The sequence below is a fragment of the Nycticebus coucang genome, chromosome X (assembly GCF_027406575.1).
Source record: "Nycticebus coucang isolate mNycCou1 chromosome X, mNycCou1.pri, whole genome shotgun sequence".
Taxonomy (NCBI): Eukaryota; Metazoa; Chordata; class Mammalia; order Primates; family Lorisidae; genus Nycticebus; species Nycticebus coucang.
The window spans coordinates 19,041,397-19,061,515 of record NC_069804.1 but is presented as its reverse complement, the minus strand read 5'-3'; the positions used below and the strand labels follow the sequence as shown (position 1 = coordinate 19,061,515).

Sequence of the window (20,119 nt, the reverse complement as noted above, 5' to 3'; positions counted from 1 at the left end):
ATATTAAACATAGAAGAATAGGAAGGACCCAATATGAACAACAGAAGGGCAGGAAAAAAAATGAACAGGGACTGAGGAACATTAACAAAAGAGTTAACATGTATGTTATCAGTCCCAGAAAAAAGAAAGTGGACCTGAAGAAGTAATGGCTGAAATTTCCCCACATTTTGTAAAAGACATAATCCTACAGATTCAAGAAGTTGACTTAATTCCAAATTAGATAAACCCAAAGTAATCCACTCCCAAACAAAATAAAAGTTTTGGAAGTGGGGAGTTACTGTTCAATAAGCATAGAGTTTTAATTTTGCAAGATGAAAAGTTTTGAAGGTTGGTTGCAAATAAAGTGAATATACTTAACACTACTGAACTATATGTTTAAAAATAGTTCAGTGAATTTTCTTCTGTATATTTTGTGACAATTAAAAATTGTTAAAAGTGGGGCGGCGCCTGTGGCTCAGTGAGTAGGGCACCGGCCCCATATGCCGAGGGTGGCGGGTTCGGACCCAGCCCCGGCCAAACTGCAACAGAAAAATAGCCAGGCGTTGTGGCGTGCGCCTGTAGTCCCAGCTGCTCGGGATGCTGAGGCAAGAGGATCGCGTAGGCCCAAGAGTTAGAGGTTGCTGTGAGCCATGTGACGCCACGGCACTCTACCAAGGGCAGTACAGTGAGACTCTGTCTCTACAAAAAAAAAAAATTGTTAAAAGTGGCTCGGCACCTGTGGCTCAAGCAGCTAAGGCGCCAGCCCCATACACCTGAGCTGGCGGGTTCAAATCCAGCCCCGGCCTGCCAAACAACAATGATGGCTGCAACCCCCCCCAAAAAAAAAATTACCAGGCATTGTGGGGGTGCCTGTAGTCCCAGCTACTTGGGAGGCAGAGGCAGGAGAATCGCTTGAGCCCAACAGTTGGAGGTTGCTGTGAGCTGTGATGCCACAGCACTCTACCCAGGGTGACAGCTTGAGGCTCTGTCTCAAAAAAAAAAAAAAATTGTTAAAAGTCAAAATTTTGAAAGTTAAAGTCAAAGAGTCTTTAAAGCTGCTGGAGAGAAGTGAACTATTACCTATACAGAATAATTCACATGGCAGCAGTTTTCCTGTCAGAATCCATGGAAGCCAGGGTATAGCATACCATTTTTCAAGTGCCTAAAGAACTGTCAACTAGAACTCCCTGCCCAGTGAACTGTCCTTCAAGAATGAAGATGGAATTAAAGTAGTCTCAGATGCAGGAAGACTAATAATTCATCGGTGGCAAACCCTGAAAAACTGACTAGTGGTAGTTTTTTCAGCAGAAAGGAAATGATAAAAGAAGGAAACTTGGAACATCAGAAATAAATTCATTTTTCTAAATTAACATTCATAATAAAACTCAGCAAACTAACACTAGGGAGGAACTTTCTCAATAAAGAACATTTACAGAATACCCACAGCTAACATCCATACTGAATGGTGAAAAATGGTGCTTTCCTCTTAAGGTCAGGAACAAGGCAAAGATGTCTACTCTCACCAGTGTTTTTCAACATATGCCTATAGTTCTTACCAGTGTAATAGGCAAGAAAGGAAAGAAATAAAAGGAATACAAGTTTAACAGAAAGAAATAAAACTATCCTGCTTTGCAAGTGACATGTAATCTCCAGTGAAAGGCTCACAGAATATACAAATAACTGGAACTGAGTTCAGCAAAGTTGTAAGATACGAGATCAACATGCAAGGATAAATTGTATGTATACTAGCAGTGAATTTTTGAAAACTGAAACAGTATCATTTATAATTGCTCAAATGTACTTTGGTATAAATCTAACAAAACATGGACTTATATGCTGAAAATTTAAAAAATCAATGAAAAATCAAGATTTAAGTAAATGGAGAGGTGTGTCAAATTCATAGATTGAAAGGCTCAACACAATATAAATGTTAGTTCTCCTCAAATTCATCTATAGGTTTAACACATGCTTATCCTAAAAGTTATATGGAAAGGCAAAGGAACTAAAATATCTAAAACAAAATAAAAATAAATATGACAAATCATTCACTTGATTTTTAAGACATTATATAACTTCAGTAATGAAAAACCTGTAGTATTGTTGAAGAGATAAACACATAGATCAGTGGAACAAAATAGAGAACCCAGAAATGGACCCACACAAGTACAGCTAACTGATTTTTGTCAAAGTTACAAAAGCAATTTGATAGAGGAAGGATAGATAGCTTTTCAACAATGGTGCATGGAGCAATTGCATATCTGTGGGTAAAACTCCCTCGACAATATCTATAATATGTCCCCATCAAGCATGATGCTAGCTATTGGTTTGAGATGATTTTTTTTTTTTTTTTTTTTTTTTTTTTTGCAGTTTCTGGCTGGGGCTGGGTTTGAACCCGCCACCTCCTGCATATGGGGCCAGGGCTCTACTCCTTTGAGCCACAGGCGCCGCCCTGAGATGATATTTTTAACAGCAAGGACACAACTTTCAGCCAGCACGGTGGCTCACTCCTGTAATCCTAGTACTCTGGGAGGCCCAAACCTCACACTTTATACAAAAATTAGTTTTAAATGGATCATAGATTTAAATGTAAAATGTACAACTAGAAAACTTTTAGAATTTATATATAGGAGAAAAATCTTGGAATTGAGAACTTAAGTAGAGTTCTTAGACCTAATACCAAAAGCATACTCTATAAAAGAAAAAAAATAGGACTCAATAGGACTCAGAATTTTTTTCTCTTTGAAAAAGATTGTAAAGGGGATCAAAAGACAAGCTACAACTTGAGTAAGAATATTTGAAAACTTGTGTCTAAGACAGGACTTGTATCTACAATATATAATGAACTCTCAAAATTCAACAGTAACAAAGACAATCCAATTAGGAAATGTACAAAAACGAGCCTGGTGCAGTGGCTAATTCCTGTAATCCCAGCGCTCTAGGAGGGAAAGGAGGGTGGATTGCTTGAGCTCAGGAGTTTAAAACCAGCCTGAGCAAAAGTGAGACCCTGTTTCTAAAAATAGGCGGGCACCTGTAGTCCCAGCTACCCAGAAGGCTGAGGCAAGAGGGTTGCTTGAGCCCAAAGAATCTGAGGTTGCTGTAAGCTATGATGCCATGGCACTCTACCCAGGGCAACAAAGTGAGACTCGGTCTCAAAAAAAGAAAAAAAATGTACAAAAATGAACAGACACTTCACCATAGATAACGTATGGATATGAAATAGGATATGAAAAGATCGTTATAAGGGAAGTGAAAATTTAAACCCTAGTGAGTACACACCTATTACAACAGCCAGCATTATAGAAATGGAGGAGATTAGTGGTTGTCAGGGTTTAGGAAGAGGAGAGGGAGTCGGGGAGATGTAGTCATAAAGGGGTAACATGAAGGATCCTGGTGATGATAAACTAGTATCTTTACTGTGATGGTGGATGTAGGGGCCCATGATAAAATGGCATAGACCACACATATATGAATACCTGTAAAACCAGTGAAATCTGAGTAAGATCTGTACATTGTACTGGCATCAATTTTCCTGGCTTTGATAGGAAGTTATGAAAGATGTTACCATTGGGTTAAGGGTGAATGGGACTTACCTGTATTAGTTTTGCGACTTCCTATGACTATTATTTCTAAATGAAAGGTAAGAAATAAATTAAAAATTATATAAAATTGTATCTATTCTTGATTTAAAATTTGTTACTAATTATTTTATTGTTACAACTAGAAAGGTGTGTCTTTTTTTTTTTTTTTGGAGACAGAGTCTCACTTTGTTGCCACGGTAGAGTGCTTTGACATCATAGCTCGCAGCAACCTTAGACTCTTAGCGATTCTCTTGCCTCAACTTCCCAAGTAGCTGGGACTACAGTGCCTGGCCATTTTTAGAGACAGGGCCTCACTTTTTTTTTTTTTTTTGAGACAGAGTCTCACTTTGTTGCCACAGTAGAGTGCTTTGACATCATAGCTCACAGCAACCTCAGGCTCAAGCGATTCTCTTGCCTCAACCTCCCCAGTAGCTGGGACTACAGTGCCTGGCCATTTTTAGAGACAGGGCCTCACTCTTGCTCAGGCTGGTCTCAAGCTCATCAGCTCAGGCAATCTACCCGCCTCAGCCTCCCAGAGTGCTAGGATTACAGGAGTGAGCCATCACGCTGGCTGAAAGTTGTGTCCTTGATGTTAAAAAAGTCATCTCAAACCAATAGCTAGCATCATGCTTGATGGGGACATATTATAGATATTGTCATTAAAACCATGACTGGTATTTTCACTTCTATTTTAAATTCTAGAAGAGCTTGCTAATGCAATTAGGTAAGAAAATCAAAGTGTATTCAAAGGAAGGATAAAAGATTACTATTCATATCATATAATCATCTATTTAGATAAGCTAAGGAAATACACTAAAGAAGTTTTTAGAACTAATGATAGTCTAGTAAAGTGGCATTACACAAAATACATTCAGAAATCAATATATAGCTTTCTTGTTTATTGACCATAACCAATTAGAAATTATAATGGAAAAAATCTCACTCAAAATTGCAGTAAAAATGTTGAATGTCTGGAAATAAACATAACAAGCAAGAAAATTACTGAATTGCATTAAAGAATAATTTGAAAAAACATGAGAAAAAACTTTGCTTCTTTAATGTAATTTACATTACTTTCAGTAGGATTTGAGATTTTTTTCTTACTATTTTTCTTTTCTTTTTTTTTTTTTTTTTTTGGCCAGGGCTAGGTCTGAACCCGCCACCTCCGGCACTCTACTATATGGGACCGGCACTCTACTCCTTGAGCCACAGGCGCCACCCTTTCTTACTATTTTTTAACAATTGAGGGTAACTTTTTCTTTTGTCTCAAATAAATGTTCTCAGATTATTAGGTTTTAAAATTTTCTTCAGGTTTCTCTATTTTACAGCTTACGGGAATAGTTAAAACTATTTTTAGTAAAATGTTCATATTAATAGTATTTATGCTTAATAAATATATAGCTATGATTAATCATGAAGCTCTAATTAGAAAGTACATTTGTGGTTATCTTTTCAAAATTAAGTCTTGGTGGCTTTACTGCTAGGTTATGTTTATGCCTAGGGTGATTTTTAAATATATGTATATATTAATTAGAGTGAGTAGTTATAATTGTTACTTCCTAAGTAAATTCACCTTAAAAATGTGTCAGGGTGGCGCATATGGCTCAGTGAGTAGGGCACTGGCCCTATATACCAAGGGTGACAGGTTCAAACTCAGCCCTGGCCAAACTGCAGCAACAACAAAAAATAGCTGTGCGTTATGGCGGGTGCCTGTACTCCCAGCTACTTGGGAGGCTGAGGCAAGAGAATTGCCTAAGCCCAAGAGCTGGAGGTTGCTGTGAGCTGAGATGCCACGGCACTCTACTGAGGGCGACAGAGAGAGTCTCTGTCTCTAAAAAAAATATATATATATAGATATATATAAATGTGTCTACAACACTTTGTGTTAAGATTTAGTTGATACTACACCAACAGGAATTCTGTTAAACAGGTTCTGATTTATTGTGTATTTGAGCAAGTCTCACTGTCTTGTTTCACTTATATTAATACTATCCTCTTTTTGTACTTAAGGATGTTTTTAAGACTGTAAGTTTAATTATTTTAAATGATTGTTAATTAACAGTTATCAGTAATGTATATTAGGTTCAGTTCAGTAGACATTTAAGCATCACTTTTTTTTTACAGATGAAGCAACAGGCTCAGGTGATTTTTGCCATAGTCATAGCAAATAAGGGCTTGGACTTTGAAGCCCAACATAAAGGTGTATATCTGGTTTGAATAGGAGGGCTTTATTAAGTCTCTGGAAACCAGAATAAATCATTTGACTTGTTCCTGAGATTCCTGACTTAGCCAACCCAAGTAATATATTAAAGGGTGATCTAGAATTCAGATATTTAGCCCTAGAAGTAGAAGTGGACCTATAAGGGCTGGGGTTGCCTCGACATCCCCTCAAATATTTTTTATTTCCCTTGGCAAAATGAGCAGGAGGAAAGAGAAACTGACACTTAGGGAACACCCATTGTGGCTGGGCATACTCAGTTGTACCATAACCTCTTCTATAACTAGTATCTAAGTCTACGGGTTAGAAACCTGAGATTCATGTTAGGTCACTTGCCCAAAGTCACGCCTATAATAAAGGGCAAAGCCAGGTTTTGAAACTTGGTATTTCAGGCTCCAAAGCTCATGATCTTTTCACTACATTGTAATTTTCCAGACTTGTCTAATCACAGGAGTCCTCTAAGGTAGCTGTTTAAAAAGTAAAACACTGAACCATGGGGTTTCTGGAAATTCTGATTCAGTTACTGTCCGGGATAGGGCCAGGCAATATGTCTTTAACAGGAATCTTAGGTGATTCTAATCATCAGGCGGGTTTGGGAAATAGTACAAACTCTTATATACTAAGAGGTAAGATTTGAAGGTTTTGGGGTGGCAGGAATAGGATTAGGGGTAGACATAGAAGTTTTTATTTAAAAGGTAATACTTGGCCAGGAGTTTAAGACCAGTCTGGGCAACATAGCAAGACCCCATCTCCACAAAATAATAAAATAATTATCCATATGGTGGTACACACCTGTAGTCCCAGCTTCATGGGAGCCCAAAATGAGAGGATCACTTGAGCACAGGAGTTTGAGGCTATAATGATCTTTGATCATGTCACTGCACTGTAGCTTCGGCAACGGAGCAGGCTCTGTGTCTTTAAAAAAAAAAGGTAACACTTGACTAGTTTTCTCTAATAATAAACTAAACTGTTCTAAAAGTAGCCATTTGTTAAATATACTTTTTAACTATACCACAACCTCTTGTATAACTAGTATATAGTAAGATTGGCTTGTGGAAATTATAAAATTGCTGTAAGTTTCTTAATCTGGCCCCAAAACAATATTTTGTCCTCCTTTTGGTGTTATTTTCCTTTTAGGTGACAACATTTGTACAATCAGTTCTTTGGCATTGTTTGTTTACACTGGGGAACTAATGTACCACTGATAGGTATAGATAAAATTGTTTTGAATGAGAAGAGAGAAGAAATTATACTTAGAAATAACACAAAAACAGCTTTAAATATAGAATCGGTATTTTCCTCAGGTGTAAAACCCTACAAAATTTTAAGTAACTTTAATCTAAAATCCTTAAAGTTTTATAAAGGATTATAAAATTTTCAAGCTGGGAGAGCTCATAGATAGCCATCTGTTTATGGATGAAGAAACCACAACTCAGAAAAGCTTAGGGGCTTGCCCACAGTTAGTGGTAGACTTTCAAATCCATGCTGGCTAAAGTTCCACAGAATTCCTATGGATTGCTTTTAGAAATAAATTTAGTGACAAATCACGTTTAGTTTATATTCTCTACTTTGTTTATCTAATTTTATGTTTTCCCTTTTTTTCATTGCCCTATTGAGAATAAAGGAATACCTTTTAGTAGATTATATAATTTGAAATGTATCTGATCTATGAATTGTTAGAAAAATAAATATTCTTAGAATAGTGTATTTAACAAATGGCTACTTTTAGAACATGTGCTCTAGTTTTCTCCACTTCTATTACAAAATTTTATTTTATGAGTAGAGAAAAATGAGCATAGCTACATTCCTGTACATGAATTCTAACAGTAATATAACAGAGTTTCCATGAAAGTAGGAGCTTTGGATTCGGACTTGGGTTCAATGATCTTATTTGGAAACTTAATGAAACTTAATAACTCTGTGATCTTGGACAAGTCATAAACTCACTGCTTAACTTTTTCTCTACATAATAACATACCTTATGGTTTTAATGATTAATTATGTGTGTAAAACATAGCACTGTAGCTTGAACAAACCAAGCAATGAATAAATGGTAGCTGTTATTTCCTCAACCAAGTAGTTATTTAGAAGAATATTCATTTCTGAGTGCTTTAGTTTATTTCGTTATTCAATTTTTTATTGTAATCAGAAAACGTGTATGATTCCTCCTTTAATTTTTTTTTAATTCACATTATGGCCCAGAACATGGTTTTTATAACTTTTCATAGATACTTGAGCCCGTATTCTTTTCACATTGTAAAATTCAGTACTACCTATTCTAATATAAATTATTTCAAGTGTTTTGTCCTAATTTTGTTCATTATTCTAGCTGATATTAGTGTGCTAAAATTTTCCTATCCATTATGTTTCCATTTATTTTGTTATAGTGTCCAAAGCATCTCCTTTTGTGTTTTGTAGTTACTTTAGTCTGTGATTAAATTAAATAAGTACTATTATGCATTCACTATTTTATATATATATAAAAGGATAAAAACCCACAAGAATAAAAATGTAAAATAAGATATATATATATAGTTTTTGTTTTTTTGTAGAGACTGAGTCTCACTTTATGGCCCTCGGTAGAGTGCCGTGGCCTCACACAGCTCACAGCAACCTCCAACTCCTGGGCTTAGGCGATTCTCTTGCCTTAGCCTCCCGAGTAGCTGGGACTACAGGCACCTGCCACAATGCCCGGCTTCATTCACTATTTCTAATAATATTTTTATTTAAAAAACATGCTAATTATAGAAAATCTGAAAAATAGAAACACATACACAGAAGGAAATAAACATCTATACTCTTACTATGAAATATTATTATTAAAAGGTTTTTATTTATTTGTGGGGGGTTTTTTTGTTTGTTTTTTTTGAGACAGAGTCTCACTCTGTTACTCTGGCATCACAGCTCACAGCAAACTCAAACTCTTGGGCTCAAGTGATTCTCTTGGCACAGCCTCCCAAGTAGCTGGGACTACAGGTGCCCACCACAACACTCAGCTATTTTTAGAGATGAGTTCTCTCTCTTGCTCAGGCTGGTCTGGAACTCCTGAGCTCAGGCAATCCACCCATCTCGGCCTCTGAGAGTTAGGGTTACAGATATGAGACACCATACCTGGCCTTATTAAAAGATTTTTATATGATTAAGAGTAGGGGTTTGAATGTCAGCCCTACTTCTTAGCCTTAGCAATATATTAGACTTTTTCATGTATTCACATATGTAGTGAGAACCTACTGTATGCCAGGCGTTTTGCTGGGAGCTGGGGATACAGCGCTTAAGAAGATTGACATACCCATATTAGCTTAATTTTCTCATTTGCTAATTGGTGATAATGCCTCACAAAGATGCTTAGAAGTATCAAAGATGATTACTAGTGCTTACGCATTTGCCTGGTGTGCAGTAAGAGGTCAGTAATGAGAGTGATTATTATTACTGTGCATATTCAATAATAACTGTATGTATCTTTGTCCAAATAAAATGACCTTTTTAATCAGTTTTTGCCTTATATTTTATTTTGTGAGTTACAAACCCACCTGCTTTCTTTATACTTTTCTATGCTTATCTGTTTGTTTTGTGTTTCTCTTTAAAGCAGTAAATAGTTGTTCATTTACTTTTTCAAAAATATAATTCAATTCTTAATGGGTTTTTTTTTTTTTTTTGCAGTTTTTGGCCGGGGCTGGGTTTGAACCCGCCACCTCCGGCATATGGGGCCGGTGCCCTACTCTGTTGAGCCACAGGCACCGTCCAATTCTTCATGTTTTTATAATCAAACATTTCAAACACATACCAGAGTGAAGAGAGTGTAAATGAACCACCATATTCCCATAACTCAGTGTCAAGAATTATCAACTCATAACCAGTTTGTTGCATTTCTGCTTCCTCTTCCCACTCCCCTATCTCCACACACACATTCACTCTTCCCTTCCCCAGATCCAGTGGATTAATTTGAAGCTAATGCTAGGTACATCAGTTCAGACATAAATATTTGCATCTGTGTTTCTTAAAAGATAGACTTTTTAAAACATGTAACTATCATACCCTTTTCACTCATAAAAACATTACTAATTCTATTATAGCATCTAAAATCCAGTAAGTCACTTCGTTTTAAAGAAACAGTTTAAATTTTACATTTCTTACATTATTGCTTTTGGAATGATTTCTCTCATCTTATTTTACATTTTTGTTCTTGTGGGTTTTTATCCTTCTCTAATATGGATTGTTTTGTTTGAGGAGGTTGTGATATATTAAAAAAAAGAATTACAAAGCTGGAAAAACCTGGGTTTGAATCCTGCTTCTGCCATTCACTAAGTAGCTTTGCTGAGCTATGGTTTCCTTCACTGTAAAATAGGGGTAATTATGCACCTCTTGCTCTTAAGAAGCCTGCATAAAGTACTATCAATAGCCTCTGCCAGTTACTATCTTCTTCGCTGATTTGGACTACAATAAACTATTTTTTGTTATTGTATGGTTTTTCACAACATTCCAAAATTTGTATTTATTAATTACTAAAACTGGTTTTTAAATATCCTTTTAGGAAAGAGAGAGTTTAGAATCTTTGCTTCTCCCATTACCTCTTTTATTTTGAGTTCATATTAATTTAGACTTAGGGTAACAGATCTTACCTTTAACTTTCTAAAGTATTTTTTATATTGTTTATATACTTATATCATTTATTCTTCATTGTTAACTCTTTTTCCTTTAGTGAGATTATTTTATTCAGTTATTTCTCAATATTAAGTTGATGTCAATGTACTTTACCAGTTCTTTCCTATCTCAGTATTCTTGATCTCTGTTTTAAATTCTCTTTTGATGGGCTAGTATGTACCTTTGAACAATTTATTTTAAAAATATACTACCAGGATGGTGAAATTTTATAAACCTTTGCAGATCTCAGTGTAAGCATGACTTTATACATGACAAACAAGAATGAGATATAAAATTCTGAGATCATAACTTTTCCCTTTCAACTCTCTGTAAGTCATTACTTCATTGTCTTCTGGCATTTTATTATTACAGAGGAGAAATCTGAGGTCAATCTGATTTTAGTTCCTTTGAAATAACCTATTTTTTTCTGCTTGTATGCTTATAGGATTATATCTTTATCCTTCAAATTTAAAAACATTTGCCAGGAAATGTCTTGGTGTTGATGATCTCTGTTGAACCTTCTCAGTCTTCAGTCTCAGGTATTTTTTTTCAGAACTGGAAATTTTTCTTATACTTTTGATTAATTAAACTGCTCTGGTTTTTTTTTTTTCTTTAGGCACATCTGTTGTTCATAGATTATGTCTGTCTTCCATAGTTTTTAAATCTTTCCTTTTTTATTTTTTCATTTACTCAAGTTTGTCCTCTGTGGCATGGATTCCATTTTCTGCAGTGTCAATTCTAATATTTGCTATTCACGATGCAGATTTAATTTTGGCTACTGTGTTTTCATTTCTTTATTCTTATCTCAACATATTCTTTTTCATAAGCAAAATTTCCCTTAGGGGTACACTTCAAAAAACATGAGATGGATTCAGGCCTAAGATTTAGCTATTTCCTGAGGCCACAACCACAGGACCAGAAAAAAAAAAAGCCAAATGAAAGGGTCCTCTTAAATTTAAAAATGTAGATATAACCAGCGGTCATTCTTACTCTCATCTAGAAAATAGAACAGTATTGGGCACTAACAAGCCTTTAGTAGCCAGAAAGAAAGCACCTTAACTAGAAATAAACTGATTTTTCTAATTACATGTATTGCTTTTTCTCTTTATAAAACTAATATATAACAAGTGCATATAATTTTGAAAGCACAGTACAAAGAAGAAAATCCTATGACCCAGGTAACTACTTATAAGATTTTATTAATATATGTTTTGCCAGTTACATGCACACATGTTGGGGGGTGCAAAATTGGGGTCATACTATATAGTTTTGTATCCTTTTTAATTTAATATATTCCAAGCATTTTTGCATCATTAATTTTTCTTTGAGGCCCTGATTTTAATCATTGCATAGTATTCCTAGTACATATTAATAGATGTATTATGATTTATTTAACCAGTCCCCTGTTGGTCATTTAGATTGTTTTCTATTTTTCAGTATAATGAGTATGATGAATATCACTGTACATAAGTCTTTATGCACATCTCTGATATTTCCTTAGGATAAATGAGGAGCTGATTCTTAATCCTGTCACATTGGTAAGGATTATATACATTCCTTATTAAGAATATGAAATGCTTGTTTCTTATTGTTTCAAATGTAATTGCATAGAAGATTCTTTGGATTCTGAACAATTTGATGGTACCTTAACCAAAATTCGAGAGAGGTTTCTAATGCCTCATACTCAGCACCTTCATGATGGAATTCTTATTGCATAAGCTTTGGGCAGGAAAACCACTGCTGATATCAGAGAATTTGGAAGGCAGATAGATACACTTGTGGAAGCTTGAGGGTGGTTTAAAAAAAGTGTGGTCCTTGCTTATTCCTACAACCTGGGTCTCTAATTAATACACTAGGTCTCTGAACCTTTTTCCCCCCTCCTCCCTTCCTGTTATTTCAGACTATTATTTTTTATGAGGACTCCTTTTCTCCCAATGTCCATATGTACATTTCATTTCTAGGAGAATGTCAGTAGATAGTACATTCTGCTAAGTGTACTTATCAGTCACAGATCATTTTTTAGTCCTAGTGTATCAGTGTACATGGTCACTTGCTTAAACCCAAGAGACTTACTTATTTTACTTTTACTTATTTTAAATTTTCTTCAGAAGTATCCAACAGCAGCCTGGAAATGTGCATTGTTGTAACATACCGTTACAACAAAACAATCTGCCTTTAATAAAATGTTTTTACTTTTAACCTGTCAGATTTTTCCATAAATACTTGGGAATACTTTGTAACCTTGATTCAAAAATATTGAATTTTTCTTCTTCTTTAAAACAGGAAGAAGATCTTAAGTGATTTTTTTTTTTACAGCATTGAAAGTTGTTTTGAAAACAATTTCTGCTGAAAGTCAAGTGAACAGTTTCCTTTATCTGATTTGCTCTGATGAGACCCATATTGTAGGTTATTCCAATTTGTGATGAATTTTAGGATAACAAAGCATGATTAGCATTTCCTAACCTTTTTTAGTATTTCACATCACATTTGCATATGTACAATATGCCAAGCTCTGAAATTTTTTGGCTGGAAGGCATTATGGTGGGATGAGAGAGGATAAATAAATTTGCCTCACTTTTAAACTACTTTTTGTCCACATTCATTCTTTAGCCACATTATATAAAAGCATAGCACATACACGAATGATCTCTTCCACTCAGCCTGGCAGGAAATTGGCTGTTCAGAAGTGGTGAAAGAGGCATCTGAACACTCTCCCATGCTTTATTGTATTATATCTTTAAATGTTATGTATAGAAATGTAAATATCACAGTCAACTGAGGCAAAGGAGGGCAAGAGTAGTAACATTTATTGAGCATCTACTGTCTCTTGGTGGATCTTTTTAATTGTAATATCCCTATGGGTATATAATATATGCATCTTACAATTGAAGAAACTAAGGCTGAAAATGTTAAGTAACTTATCCAAGTTCAGGTAACTATACCAGTAAGTGATAGAGCTGGGGTTTAAATCTGGTGCTGGCTGGCTTCAGAACATACGTTTTTTCTATTTGTTCCTTAAAATTAGAGAAATATATTTTCTTATTTAATAGGTACTTATCCTTGAACTTTGAGAGCTATAGAAAGTACAATATTGAATCAGACTGATGATCCATGTTACCTAATCTCTAAGGAAACTAATGGTCATTTTTCAAAAGGGAAACTTCTTAACTGTAGAAGTAACTATGTTCATTTCTAATAGATGACATCTGAATCTTTGTTTTGATGAAATTATACAAAAGGTTCATTGACATAAAGGTATTTTTTTGGTAGAAAAAGTGTTGTAAAGTTTCACTGGTATATAGGATAAGATTGGCTTTCATATTTTCTTGCTTTTAAAATTAGGTTCAAAATTTTATATCTTGGCTAAACTCAGAAAGAAAGTAGATATTGTTCTTACCAAAAAATACAGCATAAAATACCTTTTAGATTATGTTTCACTTGATTTTTTTCCTTAGATTGCTTTGTTAGTATATATTGTACTTGTCATTATCTGGGTGTGTAGTTCAGAAAAGAAAGTGTTATAAAATTTGAGGTGACATATAACTGAAAAATACCGAAGAGGCTGATTGACAGATTTGAAATCCAGTCTTTAGAAACTGTAGCAGTGGGTCAGAGCTGGAAAGAGATTAATTTAAAATTTTAAATAAGGACTTATTCATGGGACTAAGAGTAACAACAGGTACAGCAAGTATAGAATAGAGGATGCAGGGCTTGCTTGCAGTGTACATAAAGAAGACAGGGATTAATGAGCAGAAAACTTCATATGAGTCAACATTTTATTGTGGGCATTCCAGAAATAATGCCTATTCCCTTTGTTCTGCATTGGTCGTTGTCAGAATTGGAATGTCAGTTGTATGCTATTCTATATACCACCCTTTAAGATGAATTGGAGTGTGCTTAGAAAAGATCCACGATGTCTCATCTGTCTTAAAGGAATGTTTGAAGAAACTTAAGTTATCTAGAAAAGATAAGACTCATGGTGGTTTATAGTCATGGATTTAGATTTATTTCTTGTAACTTTGCAGATAGTGGATGTTAGTCATTTAATAGTAATCTTAAAGAGAATTTGTGGCTGAGAAAAATTACTATATAATGAAGAATTTCATGGTACTTTTTCTGAGATAGTATAGTACGCTGCCTGGTGAGGTAGTACATTCTTGTCCTGGTCATGTCCAAGTATAAATGAGATCAAGGTAGAAAGGAATGACACATATGATGTGTAGTTGGAACAAAGACTTTCAGGATCCCTTACCAATCCTGAACTATTTTTATTCCAAGTATCAAAAGTACTTTATCGAGTTTTATTTTATCCTCATGAAGTTACCTCACCTTAGTAATAGTATTTTGCAGGGTCACAGCTCTTTACAGTTTATATAGTGCTTTCATATGAGTTATTTTACTTTCGAGCCCAATAATAACCCTTTGGGGGATTATTATATAGGGCAGGTACCCCATTTTAAATAGGTGCAATACTATATAATAGGCTAAGACAAAATCTGAAGTGTCCAAAATCATAAAGCTTCAAAGTGGCAGGCTTAGACTCTACCCTGGTCTATCAATTCCAAGTTCAGTGCTGTTTATACTATAGTAGTTTGCTTTAAAAGTAAATTATAAATTTTGATACTTGTTTTGCATACATTAAAAATTTCAAGGAGCAGATGGTCCTTAAATTATGTAAGTGTAGCTCAAGTTAGATTAAGGGTTCTAAAAGCTAAATAATGGAGAGGCTATATTACAGAAAGATAACTATTTACATTTAATGAGAAAATCTAATTTGGGCTATTAGATGAATGATGGTGCCATTCACTAAAATAGCAAATATAGGAGAAGTAACAGGTTGGTGGGCCACAGGTGAGGTGATTGAATTTTGGACATAATAAAAATAGCTAATATTGTTTACTAAGTGCCAGGCACTATGCTTAGAGTTTTATATCACTTATCTCCTTTCCTCTTCACAATAATTTCTCTGAAGATAAGACTTTTTAATTCTCATTTTCCCTGTGATGAAACTGAGGCTTCAGTTTCATAGTTAAAAAAACCATCTAAGGCTTCATAATTAGTAGTATATGAACAGGAGTTTTAATCACATCTCTGACTCTAATGCCAGTGTTCTTAAGAACTAGTTTAAAGGCTCTTTTGAGATGTTTGGATAAAAACAATCAGTAGTCAGTTGAATAAGTGATTGTAGCTTTTAGGAGAAAGAATTTTAAGAAGTGGACAATATTGTAGCCTCTGAATGTGGCTTAGGAAAATAAATCCCCCGCCTTTCCTGCATTTTGGCACCATTTCTATGCTTTTTGTAGTGTTGTCTAGGCATTCCCTAATCCAAGGACATTCTCTATGAGTAGGTGAAATTGAAAGTTGCCCTTTGTATAAGGTCAGTAGGCCTTCTAGGATGGGGACCATGTCTTCTTAATGTTTATCTCCAGGTCAGTACCTAGAAGAACATAGCATGAATGGAATGAATGGATGGATGGATGAATGGATGGCAGATAGGGATAAGAAGAGTAGAGAGAAAAGTTCAGAGAAGCCTCCTCATGTAGGGTATGGAGCGATAATCCTCCAAAGATGGTTAGAGATCCTGGTATACTTGCTGAATTAACAAGTAGTCAGGGGCTACTCCTTTTCCCAATGAGGGAGTGAGAGAAGACACTATGTGTTCCTGACTTCTGTTTTTGGTTTGTTTTTAAAAATTACACAAATAATACATATTCATTGTAGACACAGTAGAATATTCAAATAAGCAAAAAAAGCCCGAAATTTAAATTATCTAAAATTCTACTACCCAGAAGTAGCCAGTGTTAACATTTTGGTGTATATCCTTCCAGAGTTTTTCCCATACAAATATATACATTGGAACATGTATATATTTATTTTAAATGGGATCATTATAATCCATATTGTTTTGTAAACTGCTTTTTCACTTATTACATGTGACTGTCTTTCCATGTCAATAAATTTACATCTTTATTATTATTTTTAATATCCGTATAATATATTTAACTAGTTGTCTATTGTTAAGAATTCAGATCTCCAATTTTGAGTTCTTTTTGAAAAAAAGTTATGGTGAGCTTTCTTATATGTACATCTTTGTACACTTGTCCTTTTTTAATGGAATTAATGGGACATTTCAAAATTTTATTGTGGTCTTTTTTTTCAACACTGACTCAGATTGCCTCCTGTAAGGTTGTGCTGATTTACACCTGGTCCAGCAATATATACAGAGTGCTCTTTCCCTCATACCCACTTTAGCACTGTTTTTTTGTTTAATTTTTTTTTTTTTTGTAAATCGTTACCAATTTGAACGTCAGAAGGTATCTTTGGGTTAAATGCATTTCTTTGATGAGTACTAAGGCTGAACTCTTTTTTCCCTTATTGCTCATTTCTGTTGAGGTTCATCGTTTTTTCTTACAGGTTTGTAAAACAAAGCTCTTTATGTATTGAGGATACCAACCCTTTGTCATGTTGCTTTTTTTTTTGTAATCAGTTTGTCTTTTATCTTTTTTATGTCTGGCAGAAAAAGTTTTAAACTTCTATGGATTCAAATGTCTTTTTTCTTTATGATTTCAACCCTCTTTACCCCATGAGTATTATTCACCTATATTCTAATACTTGTATAATTTTATTTTTTGACATTTAAATGTTTAATCCATTTGGAATTTATTTTGATGTAGAGATTGAACTTAATTTTCTCTGAAATAATTAATGAGTTACTCTGATTAATTAATCAGTTACTCTGATTAATTATCGGAATTGGAATTTAGAGTGTGTTTTGTCATACACAGTGTTGTAAATTATGTTTGATAAGGCTGAAATAAGACCATACATAATGCATTTAACTATTAAAATAAACTCAAGGGCTCACCTGGAAAGGTAATTATCATTTATTTCCATGGGAAAAATGTTTTTATAGTTTCAAATAATTAATTTACAGATTAACTTTTGAGGCACAACCTGTTGCACATTTGCAACTGCATACTTATATGGTGGTTCTACTTCATTAGAGCCCTTTAGGGGTACAAATATTCCTCAAAGAATTTTTTTGTCTGCCTTCATTTAAATTTAAGTGATATGACCTCCGTTTTGGTAATTTTCTACTTGCTGTACTTTTCACAGAATGGACAGCAAATTATGGATGAACCTATGGGAGAGGAGGAGATTAATCCACAAACTGTAAGTAAAATATGTATCACAAGGGTATAGACAAATCATATACTATAAAATTATTTCTTTTAAACTGAACAGAGTACTCATTGTATAGTATTGACTCTTTGATGTTTTCACATTAATTTTACCAAAATACATTCTTGAATATGCCAGGGATGTTTCTAAAAACTGTTTGATGAGATTGATTTTAAGGGAATGACAAAACAAATTGTTTTAGTTGTTAAAAGTTTTCCATTAGTGCCTTGAAACTTAGATATGTGTATTATTTTTAGATATGTGGTCCACTTGGAATTTTAGCACCTCTTACGAGGTAGAAATCTAACTTTCCTTTCTAAATAGATACTCTGTAGTCCTAACCCCTACTTATCAAATAAATAAAATCTCCACTCATTTGAGATACCTTTTATCATATAGAAAATTGCCTTATACCTTTGTGTCATTTTCCTAGGACTTCCATAATAAATTACTACAAACTGAGTGGTTTAAAACAATAGATTCCTCTCACGGAGGCTCCTTCCTTGCCTTTTCCAAGTTCTGGTGTTTGTTGGAAATCCTTGGTATTCCTTGGCTTGTTGACACACCATTCCAGTCTCCGCTTTAGTCATCATATGATGTTCTTCCTGTCTACGCCTATTTGTCTAAATTTCCCTCTTTAAAGGACACCTGTTCTTGGATTAGGGACCATCCTATTCCAACATGAACTCATCTCAATTTAATTACATCTGCAGAGACCCTGTTTTCAAATAAGGTCTCTTTTACAGGTACCATAGATTAAAACTGAAACGTAACTTTTTGGAGGACATGATTCAACCTACAATCCCCTTAAATGTTTTGACTTTACCCACTTTTTTACTTACTGTAGTTTTATTATATGTTTTTATATGTGGCAAGGCAAACCTTCCCACCTTTTTTACTTGTCAAAAAGTAAAATTACATTATACATTTTTGTCTTCCAGATGAATTTTACAACGAGTTTGTCAAGTATTCCTAAAAACTTTATTGGGATTTTTATTAGAATTGCATCAAATTTAAAGATTAACATAAAAAAATTATTTTAGTAACATTGAGTCTTCAAATCCAGAAACATTCATTTATTCTGATATTCCTTTATATCTTTTATAAAATATTTATGGTTTCTTACATATAGTTTTTGTACATTAGACATTCATCAAGATAATTCATAAGTATTTTATAGTTTTTGATATATTGTAAATGGAATTCTTTCTGCTGTGTCTTCCATCTGGTTATTATTACTAATATATATTTTAAAAGTTAAGTTTTTATATTTTTTTAACATTTTGGGAAAGTTAGCTTCAGAAATCAAACAAATTGTCATAAACATTATGTCAATTATAGAAGAATGAGATCATTTTGCTCTTCTGCTTAAAACACCTCAGTAGTTTTGTGCTTCCTTTAAATAAATTCCAGAATCCTCAACAGGATTTACCAGGACCTGCATAATAAGGACTATATATTTCTTTCTACATACTCTTTGGCCACACATTGCTGCCCTCTACTGTTATGTCCAGTCACTCAAATGTGTCAGCTTCTCTTTCTCTTGTGGGCTTTCATGGGTAATGTTCCTTTCCTCACAATTCTTTTCCCTTACTACCTTTCTCCATTTAATTTGTGATCATCTTTCAGATCCAAGTTTAAGTATTTCAACTGAGACATCTTCCTGACACAACTACCACTTACACTTCTACCCCAGTTAAGTGGAGGTTCTCCTTTGTGTTGCCAAAAGCAGCCTATGTGTACCCTAAATGATAGCACACCACATTCCATCCCATATTTATTTGTCTGTATCTCCTACTAAAATGTAAGCTGCATGAGACGATGCCCAAGTCTGACTTAATCCTTGTTTTATATCTAGTGCCTAATACTCAGTTGGTGTTCAATAAGTATTTGTTAATTAAGTGAATGCATGTATTAAATTTTAGCTGGCACAAGGACCCAGGCATGGGGCCTAGTGCCTGAGGCTACCTTCAGATTTGGTCTCAATTCCTACCCTCTTCCAAACCATTCGAGGCAGTTTACGTCTTTAAACTATAAATAAGGGATCACAACTATGGAGCACATTGCAAGTACAAGTTGGTTCTATCCTGTGTAGAACACAAATGTCCTAATGCTATAATTGGGTAAATGAGATGAAAGCTATGCTGATTAGTATGATGTAAGCACTCCAATTTGTACAAATAATCAACACACTGATATGGGCATAAATATATTTATGATCTATGTACAAAAAACTTAATAAAAAAACTATAAATGTGAAAATGATCAATAAGTGTTAATTATGTTTTTCCTGCCATCAGCTACCTTTTTTATTTGTGTAACCATTCCTTTGGAAGAAAAACCTTCAAAAGGTTTTATTCTCTCTAACCTAAAATTAAAGCATTTTTCATCATGATGATACATGGCTTGTACTTCCTCTTACTTATGGCATTAATAGCATTTACATCTGAGAGAAAACTGCATTCCAGACATAAGTGGGAAAGGTACAGGAGTAAGGTATTATCAGCAATGTGGGTGAGGT

General features: G+C 34.4%; 1 protein-coding gene across 6 annotated transcripts in view; it reads left to right on the top strand.

Annotated features, from left to right (window-relative positions):
- Nucleotides 1-20,119, top strand: part of RPS6KA3 (ribosomal protein S6 kinase A3) — a 135,453-nt gene that overhangs the window by 16,126 nt on the left and 99,208 nt on the right. For 3 of the 6 annotated variants that reach the window (XM_053579805.1, XM_053579803.1, XM_053579802.1), the window contains exon 2: nt 17,533-17,589. In XM_053579805.1, coding sequence (XP_053435780.1) covers nt 17,548-17,589 — 42 coding nt within the window. In that variant the 5' untranslated portion in view covers nt 17,533-17,547. Of the gene's footprint in view, nt 1-10,861; nt 10,956-11,853; nt 11,955-17,532; nt 17,590-20,119 lie in introns of all 6 variants that reach the window. The other 3 variants (XM_053579807.1, XM_053579804.1, XM_053579808.1) reach the window with 3 other exon arrangements.